Below are 23202 nucleotides of genomic sequence, written 5' to 3' on the forward strand. Positions count from 1 at the left end.
CTTGCTGGGAGAGAACTGGGCCCGGGAGGGGGATCAGCGTGGGGTGCAGCTCCAGGACCAGGGGGTACCAGTTGCTCCGGGGCCACTTGGGAGCCACTAGGGCCGCTGTCCCTTTGAAGGTTCTCAGTTTGGAGAGGACTTTCAGCTGAAGGTTGGGGGGAGGGAACAGGTATATCCTGGACCATCTGTTCCAATCCAGTGACATGGCATCCACTGCTTCTGCCTTGGGGTCCTCGTACGGGGCCACATATCGAGGAAGTTGATTGTTGTCGCTCGTTGCGAAGAGATCGATCTGAAGTTCCGGGACTTGGCGAGAGATGAAGGAGAATGATCTTGCGTCTAGAGACCATTCCGACTCTATTGGGTTTGTCCGTGATAGAGCGTCCGCCGTCACGTTGCGGAATCCTTGTAGGTGAACTGCAGACAGGTGCCATTTCTTCTTTTCTGCCAGACGGAAGATTGGAAGAAGTACCTGATTTATCTGGGGCGATCTCGAGCCCTGACGATTGAGACATCTGACTACCACCGAGTTGTCCAGAGTCAGACGGATGTGGATCGAGGGAGGCGGAGAGAGTTTCTTCAGGGTGAGAAGGACCGCCATGGCCTCCAAGATGTTGATGTGAAACGTCTTGAATAGGGGAGACCATGTTCCTTGACCCTGTCGTTGGTGGGAGTGACCTCCCCAACCCTCCAGTGAAGCGTGTGGATGTTGAGCGATGGAGGCAGGTGTTGAAGAGGAATGGACCTTTTCAGGGCCTTTGCTTCCGACCACGGCTTTAAGAGTAACTGAAGTCTGTTTGGGAGCCGTCTCTTGAGGTCTCTTCGAGCGATGGATGCAGAACGTCTCCAGACTCCCGCGGCATCCTTTAGCTGTGCGCGAAGCACTGGGTTTGTCACAGAGGCGAACTGTAGAGAGCCTAGAACTTGTTCCTGCTGTCGTCTTGAGATCCGTTTGGATTTCAGCAGTTTTCTGACAGACCCTGCTATATCCTTCCTTTTCTTCTGCGGGATGGAAAGGCGGTGTGACTGAAGATCCCAATGGATTCCTAACCATTGGAACTTCTGAGCTGGAGAGAGGCGAGATTTCTCGGCGTTTATCTTGAATCCCAGGTGTTCTAGGAACTGGGTGACTTCGTTGCAGGATCGTACACAATCTTCGGGCGATGTCGCCCAGACCAGCCAGTCGTCTAGGTAAGCCATCACTTGGACGCCGCGAAGGCGGAGCTTTTGGACGATGGCGTCTGCCAGCTTGGTGAAGATCCGTGGAGCCACGTTGAGCCCGAAGGGCATGGCCCTGAAGGCGTAACTTTTCCTTTGGAGTCGAAATCCTAGGTAGGAGGAAGCGTGATGGTTCATTGGAACGTGCCAGTAGGCATCCGCCAGGTCTATGGAGACCGTGTAGGCCCCTTGAGGCAGGAGGGTCCTTATTTGTTGAAGAGTCAGCATCTTGAACTTGTTGTTCGCAATGACCTTGTTGAAGGGGGATAAGTCTAGAATGACTCTGAGTTTGTCGGGAGTCCTTCTTGGGGACGCAAAATAGTCTCCCTTGGAACCTGGTTGACTTTACCCTCCTGATCACCTTCTTGTTCAAGAGTTCCAGGACGTACTCTTCCAGGAGGGGGGTTGACTGTTGGAAGAATTGCTGGAAGGCTGGGGGTTGTTGTGTCCAGCTCCAGCCTAGTCCCTTCTTGACGATGCTGTGTGCCCAGGGATCGAAGGTCCAACGATCCTGGAATTGGCGAAGTCTTCCTCCCACCGGAAGCACTTCATTGCTTCTGGTTTCCCGAGGGTTTGCCACCTCAGCCGCTAGCTCCCGTTCCTCCTCTGCCTCTGGAGAGGCGGCGAGATGCCGGAACCTCTGTTTGAGCCTCTACCTCTGGGACGAAAGGTAGTGGTGTGCTGCTCAAATGCAGGGGTGAAGACCGGTGACTGCGATACCACCGGTTGGATGACCAGCTGAAAGGTCTGTTGTGGCTGAGCTGCCACTTGGGGAGTAGCGGAACCCGGAAACTGCCGTCTTGGTTGACGTTGCTGGGGTTTGGGCTTTTGAGGTTTCCTCTTAGGTTGAGGGCCATCGTCCTGAGAGGATTTCCTTTTCTTCTACATGCCCCACTTATGGAGAAGGTTCCTGTTCTCCCTGGCGGCCTTCTCAGCGATCTCTTTCACCAAGGAGGATGGAAAGAGGTATTTACCCCAGATATTGGAGGAAATCAGCCTCCGGGGTTCGTGTTTCACCGTCGCGTTCGCAAACACGAATTCACGACAGGCTCTGCGAGCCCTAGTGAAGCTGTACAGGTCCTTCATTACCGTTGCCAAATGCGTTTTGGCTAGGACCATGTAGAAGTCTGGGATTCTAGTGTCTCCAGCCATGACTTCAATGTACCTGGAGGGACAGCGATGCGGCAAGCCTCTCCTTCGTATCTTGTTCCCTACGAAGGAGGTGATCATTGAGCTTTGGGAGGTCCTCATTAAACTGACGACCGGCAACGTCAGGCTCTAACTTCCCCACTGTGAATGTTGACTGGACGTCTTTCCAGTGTCTATCATCAGGGGGAACAGTAAGGGAGAAGTGTCTGCACTCCTCCAGTACAGGGCAAAGTTTCCCTTCTTCCACTGCTTTCAATACCGCAGTGAAGGCCTTTTCTATAAAGGGGAAGGTCGCATTGTTCGGCGCAACAAAGGTTGGGTGCTTTTTGCTAAGCGCCGGCATCTTTTAATTGGTGAAGCCCCTACTCTTCACCGTATTGGCTAGCATAGCCTGGTCCTTCGTGAGATCGAACACAATTACCTCCTTCGGTTCGGTGTCTTCTTTAGAGGCGGGTTCGGACCTGAGCCGGACGTAACAGTCCGGATAAGCCTCGAAATTCGGGAAGAATTCCACTTTTCCAACACGATCGAGCCGACCTTCTCGCTGATGAAGATCTTGCCAGTGGTGATCGGCATGTGCTCGGCATACCTTCATGGGTTAGTATCTGAGCAAGCAGGGAGGTCCTTAACCGAAATCCGTTTCGGTTGTTTAAAACTTCCTAAATTAGACCTGAATAGCTCGTGGGTCTCGCGATGTTTTTTATCCATGAGGGCTTCAAGCATCTTGAAGACCTCCTGAGTGCCTGATGGGAGAGGATCCGGGGTGGCAGAAGTCGAAGGAACGGATTCCTCGGTCGGTGTAGGAGTCGGTGCGGGGGTAGGAGTGGGAGCGACCTCATGCTCCAAATCAGGGTATTCCACCTGATCTTCCTCATAGTCGAGCTCCTCACCCATGAGGTTCCTCTCTGTTCCTTCCGAAACTTCCGACATACGTTCTGCGTTGTCAGAATCTAGACGGCACTCATGCATGGACTGGGCCATGACAATATCAGGTTCCACCACTATCTGGACAGTGGGAATCTGATCACTGGGGACCACTGAGTCTTTTGATGCCTTTGGAAACAGCAAGGCCCTCAAATCTTCGGTGGCGAGATACGGTCCGGTGGCGTTCTTCTGGAAGCCACGCACCCACTTGCCTAGCTTCTCCCGAGCGTTGTCCCTTGCCTCCGCTGAAGGAGGATCGTCGAACGCTTCGACCAGACGACTCTTGCAGACTGTACAGTGCTGCGGGTCCCAGAATTTCAGGTCGCCTTTCTTGGCGGCGCAGGGGGCGTGGGTCCGACACGCCTTGTGCCCGTAGAAGTCCGGGCGTTTCACTCCGTAGAAGTTGCTTTTGCACTTCATATACTCCTCCTGTAAAGGAAAGAGATCATGAGTACATGGAAGGCATAAGAATGACTTACATTACTCTAAGATTAAGATTAAGTAATCAAAATTTTATTTAACATTAAATAATTCATAAGTATTATAATGTTTGAGGGTAGAGAGCGGGAAAGAAAGTAGATAGACACATACTTGTGAATCCCGCCCAGTCGGTTACCGTAACCTTATCATTAGGCAATTTCTTTTGTGGCCTAAGGACACAAAACGGAAATCCATGTGGATAAACCGTGGTGGGTAGAAGCTAAGCCTCTAACAGAAATTGCCTGCGAGGTGTATCAGGGACTGAGACCAGTCAGTTCCCTGGGGTAGAAGGGTAATAGGAGACCCCGTATTAGATATAGGCTCCGGCAGTCAGCCGTGCTAAGACACACAGAGTATGCTGGAATATTGTAATGTGCAAGAAGACAGCACAGCCACAATTTTAGATGGTAAGACAATACCTATATACAGAAGTGGCTAAGCCATCTGGCTGCAGTGTGAGGACTGTCGGCATGTTGTCGGCAGGTATGAGAAGGGGTGCATGTCCCTTGGTGTCTCCGGAGGGTGCCGGCAGGCCGACGGCACGCCGGAGGCCGATCCAGCAGGGTGGAAGGCATCAAGACAGACACATTGAGTATCTAAGCATAATACCATCTTGGCGACCGCCGGCGGGAGGCGGCTGCCCCGGCAGCCGAAGGCTGACGGCTTGGTGAGCTTGGATCATTTCATAAGATAATTATGTATATGCAGTATACCCAGACCGCCGGCAATCAATGCCGGCACGCCGGAGGCCGGCCCCGAAGGTCGGCCAACTGAAACTAGGTAAAGGGAGGGGTGGGACATCGGCTGTATGCCGGCGGTAGGCGGCAGTCTCCGGCACACGGAAGGCTGACGACTTAGAGGAGGGGGGGGGAAATCTTATGAAAGAGTGTCACCAGAGGTAAGGCAGTATCGCCGGCAGTAGAGGCGGCAAGGGACCGGCACCATGATAGAAGGAGAGACAGGTAAGGGGGGGATTGGAGGGGTAAGACCACATACCCCTCCGGCATCCCTCCGGAAAGAATGCACTCATGAATGGAGTAGGTACTCCTAGCATCCAATGGCAGGGGGCCGGCAGTCGGCCGGGTGCCTGGGGTAACCCAAGGGAGGGTTAGAGTACACTCAAGAAGGGGAACTCCCTGCTGGACAAACCGCTGCCAGTGGCTACCCCCATAGAACGCTATGAAGGGTATGTGTACCAGAGCGGCCAGCTCAGCAGGAGAGCAAGATAGCCCTATCACTCCACCCAAGGGAGGAGTTGTAGGACTAGGGACAGATGTGTATAGGCAAGCCTACACCAAAGGGATAGGTGGGGAGGGAGAAGAAGAGGGGTCTTTCATAGAGGAGGCTCTGTACAAGAACGGCCACCAAGGATAGGGAGAACGCTCCCTAGCCTAGGATAGGTAACCAGAATGAGATTGGTACCAGGGTACCATCTCAAACTATAAAAGTACAGAACTAGCCCCCCCCAAAGCCTAACCTAGATAAGGAGTGTTAATTCCCAGGCTAGGTAGGCTGAAAGACGCATCGCAAGTTGCAGGAAGGGATGAGTAACCCAACCGGATGCAATTGTGGAAGGGCAGAGACGTTCCTCTTTCTCGGTCGCAACCCTAAGGGGGGATCGTTCCCTTAGGGTAGACAGAGAAGCGATAAATACTCTGATTGTGGACAAGATTCCCCTATATAGAAGGGGAAGCATGGCCACACAGAGGGAATGCCCGCAGGCAGGGGATTGAGGAAGCATATAGGGGTTCCTACATTTAGGTTAGGTTAGAAAGGAACGCAATCAAACCGATCCCCTATATGGTCCCTGAAGGCGAAAACACTTACATCACAGTTAACAGTATGATAAATAATGCCACAATCTTCATAACTTAACCTAGGATCACTGGAATATATCATGCATGAACACAAGTGCTAGGCTATCTAGCCTAGGGGCTAAGCTAGCGATCTAGTATGGGGTCGAACGACGACCGAGTAGTAGAGCGTTAAAACACGATATACGTAGTTCCTAGCTATGAAGACTAAATAACTAACAATATCAATTAGTTAAGAGGCCGGATAAAGCTGTTCTGGCTAGCTAAATAAGGCATGCAAAAGAACAGCGACGCCATAAAATGGCGCGTCCGGTAGCAGCACAGCTCTGCCACAAAACACAATATTTTACGAAAAGTAGAAGTTACTTTACGGCTAGAGCTTATTTAAACAATACTGGGACCTGGTACTCAACTTTCCAGAAGAAGGCAAGGCTGACGGTAAAGACATAACGGCGATGAAAATCGCACAAGGGGAAATCCGTCTAGAGCAAGGCGCTACAAGCAGAAGGATGAGGACGGACGTGACGTCATTTAGCAATGGCGCCCGTTTGTTTACGTTTCGAGTACCAAAAGCAGCCACGGATGAGTGTAACTGTGGAACGGCTCCCCAGTTATTCTCCACCTCTATACGGGGTGCAGATAGCTATGTGGCATGTTAATACATACGTCCCCTGTTGATATACGATATCCTAGAGGGAAACCTTTAAGGTACTCGCACCAGAAGTCAGAATTCTGTGATAACCTGTGGTTTAATTCTCTGGGAATATCCTTGCAGTTAAATATACCCAAGGAAGCTACCGAAGGAACCTTCCATCATGAGCCAAAAAAAACTTTGAGCTTTTAAAGATGTCAGCAGACAGGGTTTTGACTCTGGTCACTGTCTTCCTGTTTGTTCTAGTATGAGCGAAGAGAGTTAGGTGATTCATGGTGTCACTTATATAGTTACCAACTCTGAGGGGTGGAAGGAGGTCTCCTTCAGTCTTGGGCAGGACTTTGTGGCCAAGACTGAAAACCTGGTGGCCCATGACCCCAGGTTCGAGTCCTTTTCCATCACTTCTTCAGGAGTTGTCAGCAGGTGATTGAGAAGAGATGCTCTTGTGTTTTAAGGGCTTTGCAGTGCTACCTGAAAAGGACCTGGCACAGGCCCGAGTGTCAGAGACATTTGGTTAACACTAGCAGGTCCAAAAGAAACGTCTAAGAACACATTCTCTTTCTTGCTTTGTGAGACAATCCATAGAGCTTAAGCCTTGGCTGACAAGAGAGTCTAGGCGCCAGCCAGGACCAGGGCACACGAGGTCAGGAGTATTGGCCTCAGTTGCTCTTTCAGAAGGAACTTGTCAGTGGACCCAGTGCTGATGGTTGGTGTCTAGAAAAAGCAGGCCACCACCATGTCCCACAGGTCCCTTAACACATTTGATCCTGAAGCTGTGATGGCTGCTCAAGCTGTTTTGTAACCAGCCCAGTTAGCACATGGGACAAGGCTGCATCTCATCTATGGTAACATGATGTAAATCTGGAGTGAAAGGTAGCACAGTATAACTGGCCCATCCACTTCATTCTTCTGTCTCCCCCCTCTCGGAGACAAGCGTTCAAGACATTACATGCTGGTAAGTTTAAAGTACCTTTCTTTATATTTAAAGAAGCTTCTCCCTCCATCTCTCTCAACAAGCCAGGGGATGGTGAATTATATACTGTACTAACTATTAATCGTCATTTGATATTTGATTCTAACTGACTTCCCCATCGGGCAAAAGGGTTCCCTGGGCCTATCAAGTACATTTTCACATATACAAACCAGGTCTTATTAGTCTTTCATGCTTATGAAAAACAGATAGGGGATGTCAGTGGTCCTTGCTTCACTTCTTCACAGATGAAGGATTGAAGGCTTTAAGGGGAGAAATTATAGCATTCCAATCTTGGTTCCAGAGGACTTCCAACCCTCCAAGGAGTGAGTCTCCCTAATTAAAGGATGAGGATTTTTATGTTGCATAGGAACAAATGACACATATTCAAAGTAATTTCTATTTTTCCTAGCTATACAAACCTTAGTACTTTAATCCAACTTCCCTCCTCAACCACCCCTTTAAGTTCAAAGCTGAAAGATCAAAAGTGTGTCTTCTCTGACTGGAAAGAGGTGGGGTTCCTCACACTGCACTCACTAATTGGGTAGCTGCTCATTATCCAACTTAAATTACTGATTTCAGCCCGGGCTTAAACAATATCCCCGATTAAAAGAGTTTAGGTTTGCATGACTAGGATAAAAAAAAATTCATTGAAAATTTATCATTGTAGATTGCTGTATATTGTAGAAACTCAGTTGTTATTCAGTGATATACAGATTTTGTCCTTAGTTTTTACTGCATACTAAAGATACAGGTATACATTATTTACAGCCAAGCGGTGTATTCATTTTGGAGAACTGTGAAGTTAAACGAGAAGAGGATGCAGATGCTCCCTTTGGGTTTGCTATCAAGTGGAAGGTCAGTCTTGTATTTGTTTTTGGGGAGATGACACAACGTTAGCAAATTAGACGTAATGGCAAAGGTATAATGTTCTCTATTATATATTTATACATGTTGAAACATTTTAAAAGAAATTTATAATTATATTTTTCAGCAACCTGCTCTTTCAAAAGTTGGCATTACAGACAAAATTTTACAATTGGATTTTTTGGCCATATGAATTTTGGTCCACATCTTGACAAGAATATTGGTACACACCATTACAGGCAAAATTATCAAACCATATATGATATTTTTCATTCCAGTAAATACAGTATAAGTCTATGAATTGTTCCCATGCGGCATACAAACCTTCATCCTTTAATTAGGGAGATTGTTTCATCTCGAGATGAAATCTTGAATCGGTCCTTAAAGATGGATAGAAAGCAGTTATCCATCTGATGAGGGTGCAGGACCCGCACTCTCTTTCCAGCCAGAATGCCTTCACTTTTGTCTCGACTGCTTTTGTATCTTATTCATGTAAGATTTATATGAAATCTCAAGCAGACTGGAATGGGATTTTGCATGATCTTTTGGGCTTAAATTGGTCACAGTTGTATAGTAGTGTTGATTCTGTAATCTCTTTAAATGAGAATCTAGTCAGCATAATTGATGGGCATATCCCTTATCGTGTACTGAGGTACCGAGTGAAGGATAAACCATGGTTCAATGAAGATTGTAGACGTGCTTGTTTGGAGAAGTAGGAGGCCTATCATCTTTGGTAGGATAATAGAGGATTGTCTATTCATATCTGTTGTAAATGTTATTTCTGGGCTCCGACCCGTGTCGCCCAGTGCAATGAAGAGCCTAGTTAAGGGACTCATGCGCTCGGGGCTGCCACCACCACAGCAGCAATACCCCATCCCCGACGCCTCCAAGCTTCCCCCTTTCAATAAGAATAACCCTTGAAGGTTGGCAGTGCATGCCCCCTTCTCGGAGGGTATGTTGTCCATCGGAGATTTCGGTACCCGGCTTCTTGCGGATTATGAATTCTACCCGCCGGGTCTTGAATTCCCCTTCCCCGGCTACGCTCGCCTCAAGGAAGAGGCTCTGATTCGATTGGTTAAGGGCCATAAGGAAACTGTTAAATTTCCTAATGAACAGGCACAGTCTGTCTTGGTCGGCGTGTTCAATGAGTGGGATTGCTTGAACACTATGATTACGGCCTACAAACGTTCATATCCTATGTTTGTGGCCGACGACCAGACCCCTACCCCATATGCGACCAAGATCATAGAGACGGTCTTTCAGCCTATCAAGGAAGAGAAGCCTTTACCTCACCTCAGGGAGACCGACTTACCCTCCCTCCTCTTTCCGGGAGACGGTGAATGTTGGCGGAACGTCCCAGCTACCTTCTCGATAGGTAGGTTGAGCCCGGACTGTGCCTCGACGCAGTTCAGCGAACGGCTTCCCAACTTCCCGGAGTCTCTCATTAAATTGGAATATGAATCGAGGTGCTGATTCAGCAGATCCCTTAATTCAGTTGCCATTTCGGAATCACTGTTGCCACTTACAACGAGGAGGACCTCCTTAAGGTCCTCACTAAGTCACTTTTGCAAAACTTTATGGCTGACGCCTATGATTTTGCAAATGCCAGGACCCATCGTCGACGACACGTTCTATCAGAAGCCACGATTAGGGATGAACCTAATAGGCTCATCAAAGCTCCAGTCGGGGTCCGGATCTTTTCAACCAGGGGACTTAGTTAACTCGGTCCTTAGCGAGGCAGCTAGAGCCACCTAAAACCTCAAGGTTAGGTGGGGCCTGGTTTTAAAGAGGAGATATGAGCCTACTAGTACCCCAATTCGAGGTAGGAAGAGATTGAGACGCTTCCAATCTTCCCAATTCAGGCAACCTCTGCAAGTGGTTCAACCGGTCTCAGTTCACGAAAGAACTGCGTTCCTTCACAAAAGATCTGCTACTAAAGAATGCAATCCAAAGTATACGTCGCTTAAGATTTCACGGACGTTTGTTCAGCGTGCCAAAGAAAGGCTCAGACAAACGGAGAGTAATCCGGGATCTGTCTCGTTTAAATTCCTTCATTCGTTGCGACAAATTCCATATGCTTACCGTCTCGCAGGTGTGGACCTTACTTCCCCATGGGGCCGTCACCACCTCCATCGATCTTACAGATGCCTACTATCACGTTCCAATAGCAAGGCATTTTCGTCCTTTCTGGGCTTCAAGCTGGGCAAACAAGCCCATGCATTCAAACTGATGCTATTGGGCTCAACATACCACGCAGAATCTTCACCAAATTAGCAGAGGCAGTAATTCAAGAGCTCCGGACTCAGGGGTACAGGTAGTGGCCTATCTAGACGATTGGCTAATCTGGTCAGACAATGCCCAGATTTCCCGCGTAGCAACGACAAAGTCCTCACCTTCCTTCGGCAACTGGGATCCCAAGTCAACCTCGGGAAATCACGCCTGGTCCCGGAGACCAAGTTTCAATGGCTGGGACTACAGAGGACCTGTGCTCCCATACGCTGTGCCTCCCCAAGGCCAACAGGAAGGTGATAGGGAGGAATACAAACAAATTTCTCAGGGGAAAGTTGGCCTTCCGAGGAAGCCGAGAGTAGATCCTAGGATCTTTACACTTCGCCTCCATGACAGACATCATCCTGAGGTCCAAACTCAGGGACATAAACAGGGTGGGGCGCTCCAGAGCAACCGCAATACGTCGAGACGGACATGCTCGCATTTCCCCAACCCTGAGAAAAAGTCTGCAGGCTTGGAAAGATCAAGAATTTTTCCAAGTCGGTTCCTTTACAACACAAGAAAGTCCAAGGATTATGGTCACCGGTCTTTCAACAAATACACGTCAACGTCCTAGAAATCATGGCAGTCTTCCTCACTTTAAAACGTCTCAACCCAGCCAGGAATCTCCATATCAGACTGGTTCTCGACAGTGCAGGCATAGTACACTGCCTCAACAGAGAGGGCTCCTGATCAGCCCAGATAAACCACATCATGTTGAAGTTTTTTCCCATGGCGGCAATGCACAAGTGGCACCTGTCTGCAGTCCATCTAGCAGGAGTCCGGAATGTGGTAGCGGACTCCCTTTCCCGAACGACTCCGCTAGAGTCGGAATGGTCACTAGACCATCGATCTTTCCAGTGGATACTATCTCAAGTCCCGGGTCTCCAGGTGGATCTGTTTGCGACGGAATTCAATCGCAAACTAGACTGTTACGTAGCCCCCAACCTGGACCCTCAGGATTATGCCATGGACTCTATGATTCTAGATTGGAATACCTGGAAGACGATTTATCTGTTTCCTCCGGTGAATCTCCTGCCGAAAGTTCTGCACAAACTCAGATCCTTCAAAGGTCGAGTGGCTCTCGTAGCCCCAACTGCCCCAAGAGCAATTGGTTCCCCTTGTTGCTAGAGCTAGGTCTCAGCCCCCGGCGGATTCCCAATCCGGTGCTCACACAGACAGTACAAACTCGCAATGTGTTCGCTTCCTCAAGGACTCTGAATGCCCTAACTTTATGGACTTTATGAAGTTCGCAGCCCAACGAGGTGCGAGCATCGATCCTTCGAATACTATTTTCCTGGAATCCGACAAAAGGGAATCTACTCTCCAACAATATGACTCAGTTGTCAAGAAATTAGCTAAGTTCTTGAAAGATTACCAGGTTGATAAAATGACAATGAACGTAACTGTGACATTCTTCCGGACTCTCTTCGAATCAGGCCTGGCGGCCAGTACCATTACTACAATTAAGTCAGCCTTGAAAAAGATCTTCCATATTGGTTTTGGCATTAATTTAACGGATTCAGATTTCTCATCCATTCCGAAAGCTTGTGCCAGGCTAAAACCTTCCACCCGGCCTAGCGCAGTTTCCTGGTTTCTAAACGATGTTCTTAAGCTGGCCTCTGACACTCCAAATGAATCCTGTAACTATATGGCATTATTAAGAAAGTCACTTTTTCTTTTGAGCCTCGCCTCTGGCTCCAGAATCTCAGAATTGTCAGCCTTATCTAGAGACCCAGGTCATATAGAGTTTCTCTCTTCGGGTGAGGTCCTTCTCTCCCCTAACAAAGTTTTCCTAGCTAAAAATGAGTACCCCCAAAACAGGTGGTCTCCCTGGAAGATTGTTCCACTTCCTCGGGATCCATCCCTGTGTCCAGTTACCACCCTGAAATCCTACTTAAGTAGAACTTCCACCACAACCATGGAGGAACTATTACCCTTAAGGGAATCAGACAACAAATTCTTTATTTTATTAAACAAGCTAATCCTGAATCATTCCCACATGTCCATGATATTCGAGCTTTGGCTACCTCAATTAATTTTTTCCATCATATGAAATTTGATGAGCTCTCAAAATATACGGGTTGGAAGTCCCCTAAAGTTTTCAAGCGCCACTACCTAAAACCTTTAGAAGCTCTTAGGTTTGCCACAGTAGCTGCAGGGAATATAGTTCCTCCTGAAGGTACTGAGTCCTAATTACAACGTCTTGCTCTGTCCTCTTTCCCTCCTGCCTGGCTTACCTGTTGTTCCTACCTGTTTTGTTTACCATACACCCTTATGGTGTATTATTTTATTATTCAATTGATCAATTTCACGAATTTTTTTGATTTCACTTGTTCTTGAAATCCCTGAGCTGATTTTATTTTATGTTAAATCTTTGTTATGGATTTACTTTTGCTTGGTTCTCTCTATCATCCCCTGATGGGATTTTGTACCATGCTCATATTCATATCTATGATTGAATTTTTACCTTTGCATTTTTGATTACCAAGCTTGATTACCACTATTCATATCTGTTGAATTTTACCTATGAGTTTCATTATTGATTGTTTACCATGTTTATTTATCACTGTCTTATACATGTTGATATATTTTTGCGGGTTTCCACATCCCTCTTTATTTATATTAAAACCCATCAGCTATGTTATTTTTGTGTTACAGTATTCCCTCCTCAGGTAGTTAGCCATATTGGGTCCCCATTCTCTGGTACGATTTCACTAGGCGGCACGGGTCGGAGCCCAGAAAAGGGATTTTGACGTAGGAAAAATCTATTTCTGGGCGAGAGACCCGTGCCGCCCAGTGAACCCACCCGTCCCTCCCTAATTGGGCCCCAATCTTGGGTGCTATAAGGATTGACGTCACATGGCGTGGGATAGCTAGTAGTAGTAGGATGTTGAACGGCACCTCGCTGTTCGGGGATATTGACAGGAGATATCTAAATGGTGCGAGGCCTCTGGTTGTGATTTATTCACGCGCCCCAGTATTATACAGACACCTTATTAAGGTGAGAGAGCTGGGTTCAACCTAGCATTCCTATACAAATTTTTCTCTGGTAAATTCATAGCAGTTTTTACCTTAGAAATGATGTAAAAGGAGCATTTCACTGGGCGGCACGGGTCTCTCGCCCAGAAATAGATTTTTCCTACGTCAAAATCCCTTATATGATCCTATTTCATTTATGTGTATTGCGTCGTCTATACATTGGCGCTCATTTGTGAGAATGTAAGCAAATGGTGTTTCAGTTTGGCAGCTCATTTACTCGCTGCGTATATGGTACAGTATTATTGTCTATAGACTTTAGCTAAACTTTATTATCTATTATATGCTAGCAGCAAATGGTTCATTAGCTAGCTGTGTATATTGTAAATTTATTAACTGACTCATATATGCTATTAGGTGTCTGTGTAATTTCATATTGAATTTATTTTGACTGCCGATGCAAATGCCATTTTATTTCTCATCGTGCTATCTTTCACTGCAGATATTATCATTGTCATGTGATGCCTTCCAAGTGATAATAAACATTTCATGAACAAAAAGTGAATCTTATTTATGGTAATATCAGTGATCTTGCTACATTACAATGCCCCATCGACAATTGCAATTATGTGACCCCCGACCTGTCTGACGCCATTGTTGCTGCCCTACTGACCGCCCATTGCATAAACCACACAGCTGCTGCTCGACCAGGTGCTGCAGCGCAACATGCACAAGTGGAAAAGGTTAAAAGGCCTACCATCACTGCCGCAGGAACCACTGAGGAATGGTCATATTTTTTAATAAGGTGGGATGAATATGTAAATGCCACAGCCATTAACGGGCAAGAAGCAGTTGTTCAGCTGCTAGAGTGTTGTGAAGATCAATTGCGTAAAGATGTGACTAGAGCTGCTGGAGGCAGCCTCCTCGCAAAACCTATTGCCGAAGTCATTGCTGCCATTCGAGCCCTAGCCATACGTGAAGAAAATGTAATGGTGGCACGGGTCACACTCCATAATATGAGGCAAGACAGAGACGAACCCATCCAAGCATTTGGAGCCAGATTAAGGGGGCAAGCTGGTATATGTAAATTCCTCCTAGATTGCCCTTCCTGCGATAGTGAAGTGAATTATACAGAGCCAATTATTCAGGATATCCTTATCAGAGGCATTGAAGACCAGGAGATACAACTCGACCTGTTGGGTAACACAAATCAAAACATGACACTAGAAGAAGTTTTTAGATTTGTAGAAAGAAAAGAAGCCGGTAAACGCTCAGCGTCTTTATTCACGGAATCCCCAAGCACCGATGCCTCAAGTTCGTACAAAAAATTTAACCGAACCAGGATTGTGAAGCATGACTTAAATAAACCTGCTTCTGATGTGAGTTGCTCTTATTGTGGTAAAACAGGGCATGGCAAAAAGGCCCCTGTAAGTTTCAGAAAATCAGAATGCCCTGCATTTGATAAAACATGCCTTTCTTGCAATAAGTTACACCATTTTGCTTCAGTTTGCAGGAAGAAATCACCTCAAGCAAGTGGAATACAATCACATGCTGCAATCCAACCTAAAGATAATGCTGTGTTTAATGAACTTTGTTCTGTCACCACATATCATAACAACTCATCCATTACACTTGATCACCATCAGTATGACGCTATGTCAAAATCATGGATTAAAAGGCCCTCTGGGCCCCAACCATTCATTAACCTCAAAATATCCACTTCCACAGAAGACTATTCCCACTTCGGCTTCAAACTTCACACCCCACCGAAAGCAGCAGAGGCTCGAGTAATGGCGGACACAGGCTGTCAGAGTTGTCTGGCAGGTATCCATGCTCTGAATAAACTTCACATCAAGCATTCTGATCTGATTCCAGTTAATATCTCCATGAAAGCTGCCAACAGTAAAGGCATAAATATTCTAGGAGCCGTTATTTTTCACTTTACAGGTACCAACAACAGGGGTAAATTGGTTGAAACCAGACAAATCACTTATGTAACCGACAACTCTGACAAGATTTACTTGAGCAAAGAGGGCTGCATCACCTTAGGTATAATCTCTTCCACCTTCCCCTGCATTGGCGAAGCGACACAGGAAACATCATCGACTAATATTTAGACAGAGGAATGCTCGTGCCCCCAGAGACAACTCCCCCCACCACCACCCCAAAAGTTACCATTCGCTGCAACAGAGGCTAATAGAGAGAATTTGCAGAAGTTCTTCCTAGACCACTACGCATCCAGCACTTTTAATACATGTGAACACCAAAAGCTACCCATGATGTCAGGACCCCCGTTAAAATTAATGATTGATCCACATGCTGAACCAGTAGCAGTACATACCCCTATACCCGTTCCCCTTCACTGGCAGGATGAGGTAAAACAAGGACTGGACCAGGATGTGAACCTAGGAGTCCTCGAACAGGTGCCCATAGGCGACCCTGTCACATGGATGAGCCGTATGGTAGTTTGCGCCAAGAAGAATGGTAAACCACGTCGCACAGTAGATCTGCAAGCCCTCAACCTCCATGCCACTCGCGAAACACACCACACACCATCCCCTTTCCATCAAGCTCGTGCAGTGCCAGCAGGTAAAGTAAAACCGTCTTAGATGCCTGGAATGGATACCACAGCGTACCGCTACGGCCCGAAGACCGTCACCTAACAACATTCATCACACCATGGGGCCGCTACAGGTATTGCACGGCCCCACAAGGATACATAGCTTCTGGTGACGGCTATTCCAGACGATACGACGAACTGGTCGGTCATATCCCGAACAAAACCAAGTGCATCGATGACACGTTGCTCTGGGCAGACAACATAGAGGAGAGTTTCTTCCAGTCAGTACAATGGTTAGATATTTGTGGTCATAATGGCATCATTTTAAATCCTGACAAGTTTGTTTTTTCAGCTAACACTGTCCAGTTTGCGGGGTTTGAAATCACACCAGATTGCGTCCGGCCATGTGAGAAATATTTGTCTGCAATACGCGATTTCCCCACACCAAAAAACATAACCGACGTGCGCTCCTGGTTTGGCCTCATCAATCAAGTCTCTTATGCCTTCTCTATGACCAAACGCATGACTTCGTTTCGTAACTTTTTGCGCCCTGGCAACCCTTTCTGCTGGGACAGACACATGGACACCCTTTTTGAGGAATCTAAAGATCACATAATCGACGAAATCAAGAGGGGCGTCCAGATCTACGATAAAGAAAAACCAACATGCCTTGCTACCGACTGGTCCAAATCAGGCATTGGGTTCTGGGTCACCCAAAAACACTGCCTGTGCACACCAACCCGGCCATTTTGCTGCAAATCGGGCTGGAAAACCACCTTAATTGGGAGTAGATTCACACACCCAGCAGAGTCTCGCTATGCACCCATTGAAGGAGAGGCCTTGGCTGTAGTGGAAGCCCTTAACAAAACCAGATTCTTCGTCCTTGGATGCCCTAGCTTGTTCATCGCAGTGGACCACAAGCCCCTACTTAAAATCTTTGGTGATTGATCTTTTGAAGACATCTCCAATGCTCGCCTTCGAAACTTAAAAGAAAAGACACTACGATACCGCTTCAAAATGGTCCATGTTCCTGGCACAAAACACAAAGCTGCCGACACGCTCTCACGACATCCCACAGGCAATGGTCCTCCAATGAAACTACGTTTGCAGGATGACATCGCATCCATGCACTCCTGCAGTGATGAGATAAAGTATGATATCGACTCTGCCCTGCAGTGTGCACATGTTACATCCCTGCAAACCCTTGGCTCAGTGACGTGGGACAAAGTTCAAACTGCAACTAACAGCTGCCCGGACTTTCAATATCTGATCTCACTGATTGAAAATGGTATCCCCGAGGCTAAGAATGACGTACCACCGCATCTCCACGAATACCATAAGTTCCGCCACGAATTGTATACTGTAGACGGTGTAGTCATCTACAAAGACAGAATTGTGATCCCCCCCACCCTTCGTAAACAAGTACTCCAAGCCCTTCATGCGGCTCACCAGGGAATCACCTCGATGACAGCACGAGCAGATTCGTCTGTATTTTGGCCCGGCATCTCTAAAGATCTCCAAGACACACGTATGAACTGTTATCACTGTAACCGCATTGCACCTTCCAAACCCGCCCTTCCCCCACATCCACAAAACCCTCCTGCATATCCATTTCAGCATATTTGTGCCGATTTTTTCCACTACAAAGGACAACAGTACCTCGTTGTAGTGGACAGGTATTCAAATTGGCCTGTCATCGAACACGCAGCAGATGGTGCCACTGGGCTTATCAACAGTCTACGGAGGATATTCGCAACATATGGAATCGCTGATGAGCTTTCTTCTGATGGTGGCCCAGAGTTCTCTGCAAAAATCACTCAAGATTTCCTTCAGGCTTGGGGGGTCGACCATCGTCTTTCCTCAACCTATTTTCCCCATTCCAATTGTAGGGCAGAGGTCGGCGTTAAAATAGCGAAAAGACTCCTCACCGACAACACTGGGCCCATAGGAAACCTGAACATCGACGCCTTTCAGCGCGCCGTCCTTCAATACCGGAATACCCCTGACAAAGAAACCAAAGTTTCTCCAGCTATGTGTATCTTCGGAAGGCCCATTAAGGATTTCATCCCCATCTTGCCAGGAAAATACAACCCCCATCCCACTTGGAGAAGCACCCTCGCACAACGCGAGGAAGCACTACGGAATCGCCATATGAGAATGGCCGAGTACTGGACCGAGCACACAAAGCGGCCCCCGCCATTGAGAGTTGGCGACAACGTCCGCATCCAAAACCAGATGGGCCCGAACCCATTAAAATGGGATAAAACAGGCGTTGTGTCCGAAGTGTGTCAATTCGATCAGTACATTGTCAGGGTCGATGGCTCTGGAAGGGCTACTCTTCGCAACAGACAATTTCTGAGGAAATACATTCCTGCTATTCCAAGACGACCACGATTAACCATTGGATACCCAATTCCCCAGCACGAGAAATCACTTCAACGCCCATCACCGCCACCAGAACTTGATACAGAACCGCACTCTACTGATCGACTGGAAGTGCCATACCCTGCGCCTACATCTCCCACAGATGCCACACCACCCCCATCACCACGTCCTCAAACTCCCATAACACCTGTTCACCACCCACAGGCACCTGACGCAGCACTACATGATGCACACCCTGATGCCTCTCCTGATAATTTCTTTCAAGCTCCCCCAAGTGCCCTTCCGGATCGTCCTCAGAGGCTGCGCAAGAAGCCTGCCTACTTGACTGACTATGATTGTAATACGTATTGATTCGTTTTTGCAGACCAATACTTTTCTACCCCTTATTTATCTTGATGATATTATATTTTTCATTCAGCTATACTCCATAGCCACATAGCTAATATGCTTTTATAAAGTAGTTTTCATATATTGCTCTAACATGTTCAGTTTTGTTTTTGAGTTTTCTTATTAGTACCCAAAAAAAAAACTTGGTTGGAGGTAGAGGATTGTCTATTCATATCTGTTGTACTTGTTATAATTATTATATGATCCTATTTCATTTATGTGCATTATAGGATCCTATTTCATTTACGTGTATTGTGTCGTCTATACATTATGTGCATTATAGGATCCTATTTCATTTATGTGTATTGCGTCGTCTATACATTGGCACTCATTTGTGAGAATGTAAGCAAATGGTGTTTCAGTTTGGCAGCTCATTTACTCGCTGCGTATATGGTACAGTATTATTGTCTATAGACTTTAGCTAAACTTTATTATCTATTATATGCTAGCAGCAAATGGTTCATTAGCTAGCTGTGTATATTGTGAATTTATTAACTGACTCATATATGCTATTAGGTGTCAGTGTAATTTCATATTGAATTTATTTTGACTGCCGATGCAAATGCCATTTTATTTCTCATCGTGCTATCTTTCATTGCAGATATTATCATTGTCATGTGATGCCTTCCAAGTGATAATAAACATTTCATGAACAAAAAGTGAATCTTATTTAGATAACAGATCAGATTTGACCTGGAATAACTATATTCAGCTTAGAGCTTTTTGCTCAGAGAGTTTATGCTTCAACTGAAAATAATAAAATTTAACCATAAAAGAAACCCTTTCTGGTACAACCCAGGAGCATAAGTGGTGGACTACCCTTAAATCTGCACTCTTTGGTATAGATGCAACAGTTCCTCCTTTACTTAAACCATATGGCTCTGTCACTCACAGTCCAAAGGAAAAGGCAACCCTTTTGGCAGATGTGTTTGACAGCAAGCAGAGTAATGAGAAACTTGAACTTCCTCATTCCTGCTTCCCTGAGGCTAAACTTAGTAGTTTAGCTTTTTGATCTCGTGAAATTAAAGCTGTCTTGATGGACCTCGATGCTTATGGAGGTGAACACCCAAATGGTATTTTTCCTTTGTTTTTTTTATAAAGACTGCCGATTTCTTAGCTCCAAAGTTATCTGTTATTTTGTGCAAGTTAGCAAAAAGAAGAGCTTTTAGCACTTGTTGGAGAATTAGTAATGTTTCCCCACTATGTAAATGTGTTTGTGGTAGCTCAAGTCTACCTGATTACCTCACAATTACAATAACTCCCATATTATCTAAAGTTTTTGAACATCTTTTGGCAAAACGTCGTAATAGGTTTGCTGAAGGTAATCATCTGTTCCCTAGTTTGCAATTAGGTTTTCGTTAAGGCCTTGGAGCATGTGATGCCCTTCTTACAATCTCCAATGCTGTTCAGAAATCCCTTGATTATGGTCAGGAACTTCGTATGATTGGCCTTGATTTTAGTGCTGCCTATGACCGTGTTAATCATTAGGCCCTTGTTTTCAAACTCAAACAGTTGGGAGTGGGTGGGTCGTTTCTTAGTTTCATTATTGAATTTTTAAGCACTGTAATAGATCGCAAAGAGTTGTTGTTGATGGCCACCATATTGAGTATAGGAATGTGATATCTGGTGTTCCTCAGGGTAGTGTTCTTGGCCCATTACTTTTCATACTATATACACATGATATGTAGTTTGGTCTAGAAAACAAGCTTGTTGCATATGCAGATGATGCTACTCTCTTTGCATCAATTCAATCTCCTGAATGTAGATCTGGGGTTGCTTAATCCCCTAATAGATGTATGGATTAGGTAGATACAAAGTCACCAAGTGCCACATGAATACTTTATTGAGTAACATTCAGCTTGTAAACAAGTGTCCAAATTAAAACAAACCCCCAAATTGTTAAACAGATACTAAAAAATGTAATCCTAATAAAATATGCAAAACAACACAGCGATATTCGTAGAATCAAATATAAAAGGAAAACAGTCTTTTGTACACAAAACACAGCAATAATACTAACTCCATTACAAATACAAAAGTACGGGATATCCAACTATAACATTTCCAAATCCATCATAAATATAAGAACATATGAATAATCTATACAGTAACTTACACCTTGGCGCTCCATATCAAATTCCCACACATGCTTAACTGGTGTAATGCTGGCCCTACACCTCTGCCAGTACACCGAGGACGTATTACCTCTTTAAATAAATAAAAACAAAAATCAGCCTACATTTGCACACCTGGTTAGGAGGCTAACCGACACCTGTCAACACACACACCGAAATGACGGCCGGCCGCCAACCTCCTACATTCCCCAAGACCCCAACAAAACACCACCACCTTGCGCAAAAACTTTTCTCTAATATTATTCATAATTTGTTTAACATTAATTTTCTGTATTATATAATGTTACAAAAAAATATACAATTATAAATAATTATGATTACAGTACATCATACACTCCCTCCACCATAACTCATCATTCACCACCCTCTTCAACGGGAAGTAAAACTATCAGTCTATGAGCAGACCATTTAATTAACATATTGATTTGACCTTTGTACTGTGGACCTGGTTTATGCACTTTATACTTCAAGGTTACATCTTGTACCTGACCATCACGTCCAGGTATAGCTACGGCAACTTCGGCCATTTTCCATGCACCCTTTACAATATTGTTTTCCTGTATAAGTAATAAGTACAATATCACCTGGTCTTAAAATCATACGCAGAGTATGCCATTTTTGCCTAACTAAAAGTGAATAAAAATAATTTCGATGCCACCTCTTCCAAAAAGAATTTACAATCTTCTGCATGAACTCAAAACTTTGCCTTGGACTATTACTTTCATCCCATAATCCACTTGGGACTCTGACATGTATGACCTAAGAGCAAGTCATTAGGGCAAAGATAAATACCCAAACTGGGATCAAACCCTGGTTTGAGACCAATTGGAGGGCTATTCATTAAATTAGCAATCTCAAACATACAAGTCTGAAGCTCACTCCATGAAAGAATATTAGTACCAACAGACATCATAATAAATCTCTTTACAGACTTTATCAGAGATTTGCTGCACCCATTCTCCCATGGAGCATCTGCAGACTTGTTGAATGTCCAACTCATTCCGAAAACACTACCAAACTCTGAAATTTGTGTCGTATTCCAGTTCCTGGCCATAGTTTGCAATTCTTTGTTAGATGCTACTAACTGAGTGCCTCCATCTGAATGTATACACTTTGGAAATCCTCTTATGGAGACAAACCTACGTAATGTCATTGAAAAATTCTCTGTATCATGACCTTCTGCTAAATCTAAGTACACAGCTCTACTCACCATTCAATTAAAGATTATCCCATAAACCTTTTTTCTAGTATGCCTCTTGACTGTGTCTTTCACAATAAATGGTCCAAGCAAATCAATAGCTGTATTGAAAAAAGGTGGGGCGGGTTGAAGTCTCTCAGATGGACACTGACCCATGCATTGCTCTTTAGTCTTCTTAGCCAATTTACGACAAATGACACACCGAGCCTTCACAGATTTTATAAGTTTCCTGGCCCCAGGTACCCAAAACTTTGATTGCAATTTGGCCAAGGTTACCTCTACACCAGCATGATCTATCTCATGGATGTGTTTAACATACAATCTTGTGAATGAATGCCTCATAGGTAACAATAAGAATGTACTCCTGTTCCAATTATCCTTCAGCCATACTGAAATCCTTTGACCAACACATATTAAACCTTCCTCATTCATCACAGCTCCAAGTCTCTCATATCTCTTTTCCCAGTCATCAGCTATAGTCTTCTGGATCCACCCCACCCATATATCCTCTGCTACTTTCAAATCATCTGAGCGAGGAACTAAAAAGACACCTTTAAATGACCTCAACCTAACTACCTTCAAAACTCTAGCAGTCACTCTTAAAAGCTTACGGTAACTTTCATATCTATTTACATCAATTATAGCAGTATTATTCCTACATAGATTATTTACAATTTTAACTGGAGCAATATCTGGTAGTTTGAGATCATTTGACTGACTGATGGGCCATTCACTAACAGGTAAACGCATAAATGGGGGTCCATTCTGCCATGAAGAATTAGAATCTAAAAGCATATTATTATTATTATTATTATTATTATTAAATGCTAAGCTACAACCCTAGTTGGAAAAGCAAGATGCTATAAGCCCAGGGGCCCCAACAGGGAAAATAGCTCAGTGAGGAAAGGAAACAAGGAAAAATAAAATATTTTAAGAATAGTAACAACATTTAAATAAATATTTCCTATATAAACAATAAAAACTTCAACAAAACAAGAGAAAGAGAAACTAGATACAACAGTGTGCCTGAGTGTACCCTCAAGCAAGAGAACTCTAACCCAAGACAGTGGAAGGCCATGGTACAGAGGCTATAGCACTACCCAAGACTAGATAACAATGGTTTGATTTTGGAGTGTCCTTCTCCTAGAAGAGCTGCTTACCATAGCTAAAGAGTCTCTTCTACCCTTACCAAGAGGAAAGTAGCCACTGAATAATT

The 23202-nt window shown here is 45.3% G+C and overlaps 1 protein-coding gene across 8 annotated transcripts in view; it reads left to right on the top strand.

Moving 5' to 3' along the window:
• The window catches only part of LOC137641374 (sesquipedalian-1-like), an 893367-nt gene that overhangs the window by 442864 nt on the left and 427301 nt on the right, over positions 1–23202 (top strand). For 7 of the 8 annotated variants that reach the window (XM_068373872.1, XM_068373871.1, XM_068373873.1 and 4 more), the window contains one exon: positions 7979–8065. The exons of the other annotated variant lie outside the window; for it this stretch is intronic. In XM_068373872.1, the coding sequence (XP_068229973.1) occupies positions 7979–8065 (87 nt within the window). The remainder of the gene's footprint in view (positions 1–7978; positions 8066–23202) is intronic. 8 annotated transcript variants of the gene reach the window in all.

The sequence above is a fragment of the Palaemon carinicauda genome, chromosome 5 (assembly GCF_036898095.1).
Source record: "Palaemon carinicauda isolate YSFRI2023 chromosome 5, ASM3689809v2, whole genome shotgun sequence".
Classification (NCBI taxonomy): domain Eukaryota; kingdom Metazoa; phylum Arthropoda; class Malacostraca; order Decapoda; family Palaemonidae; genus Palaemon; species Palaemon carinicauda.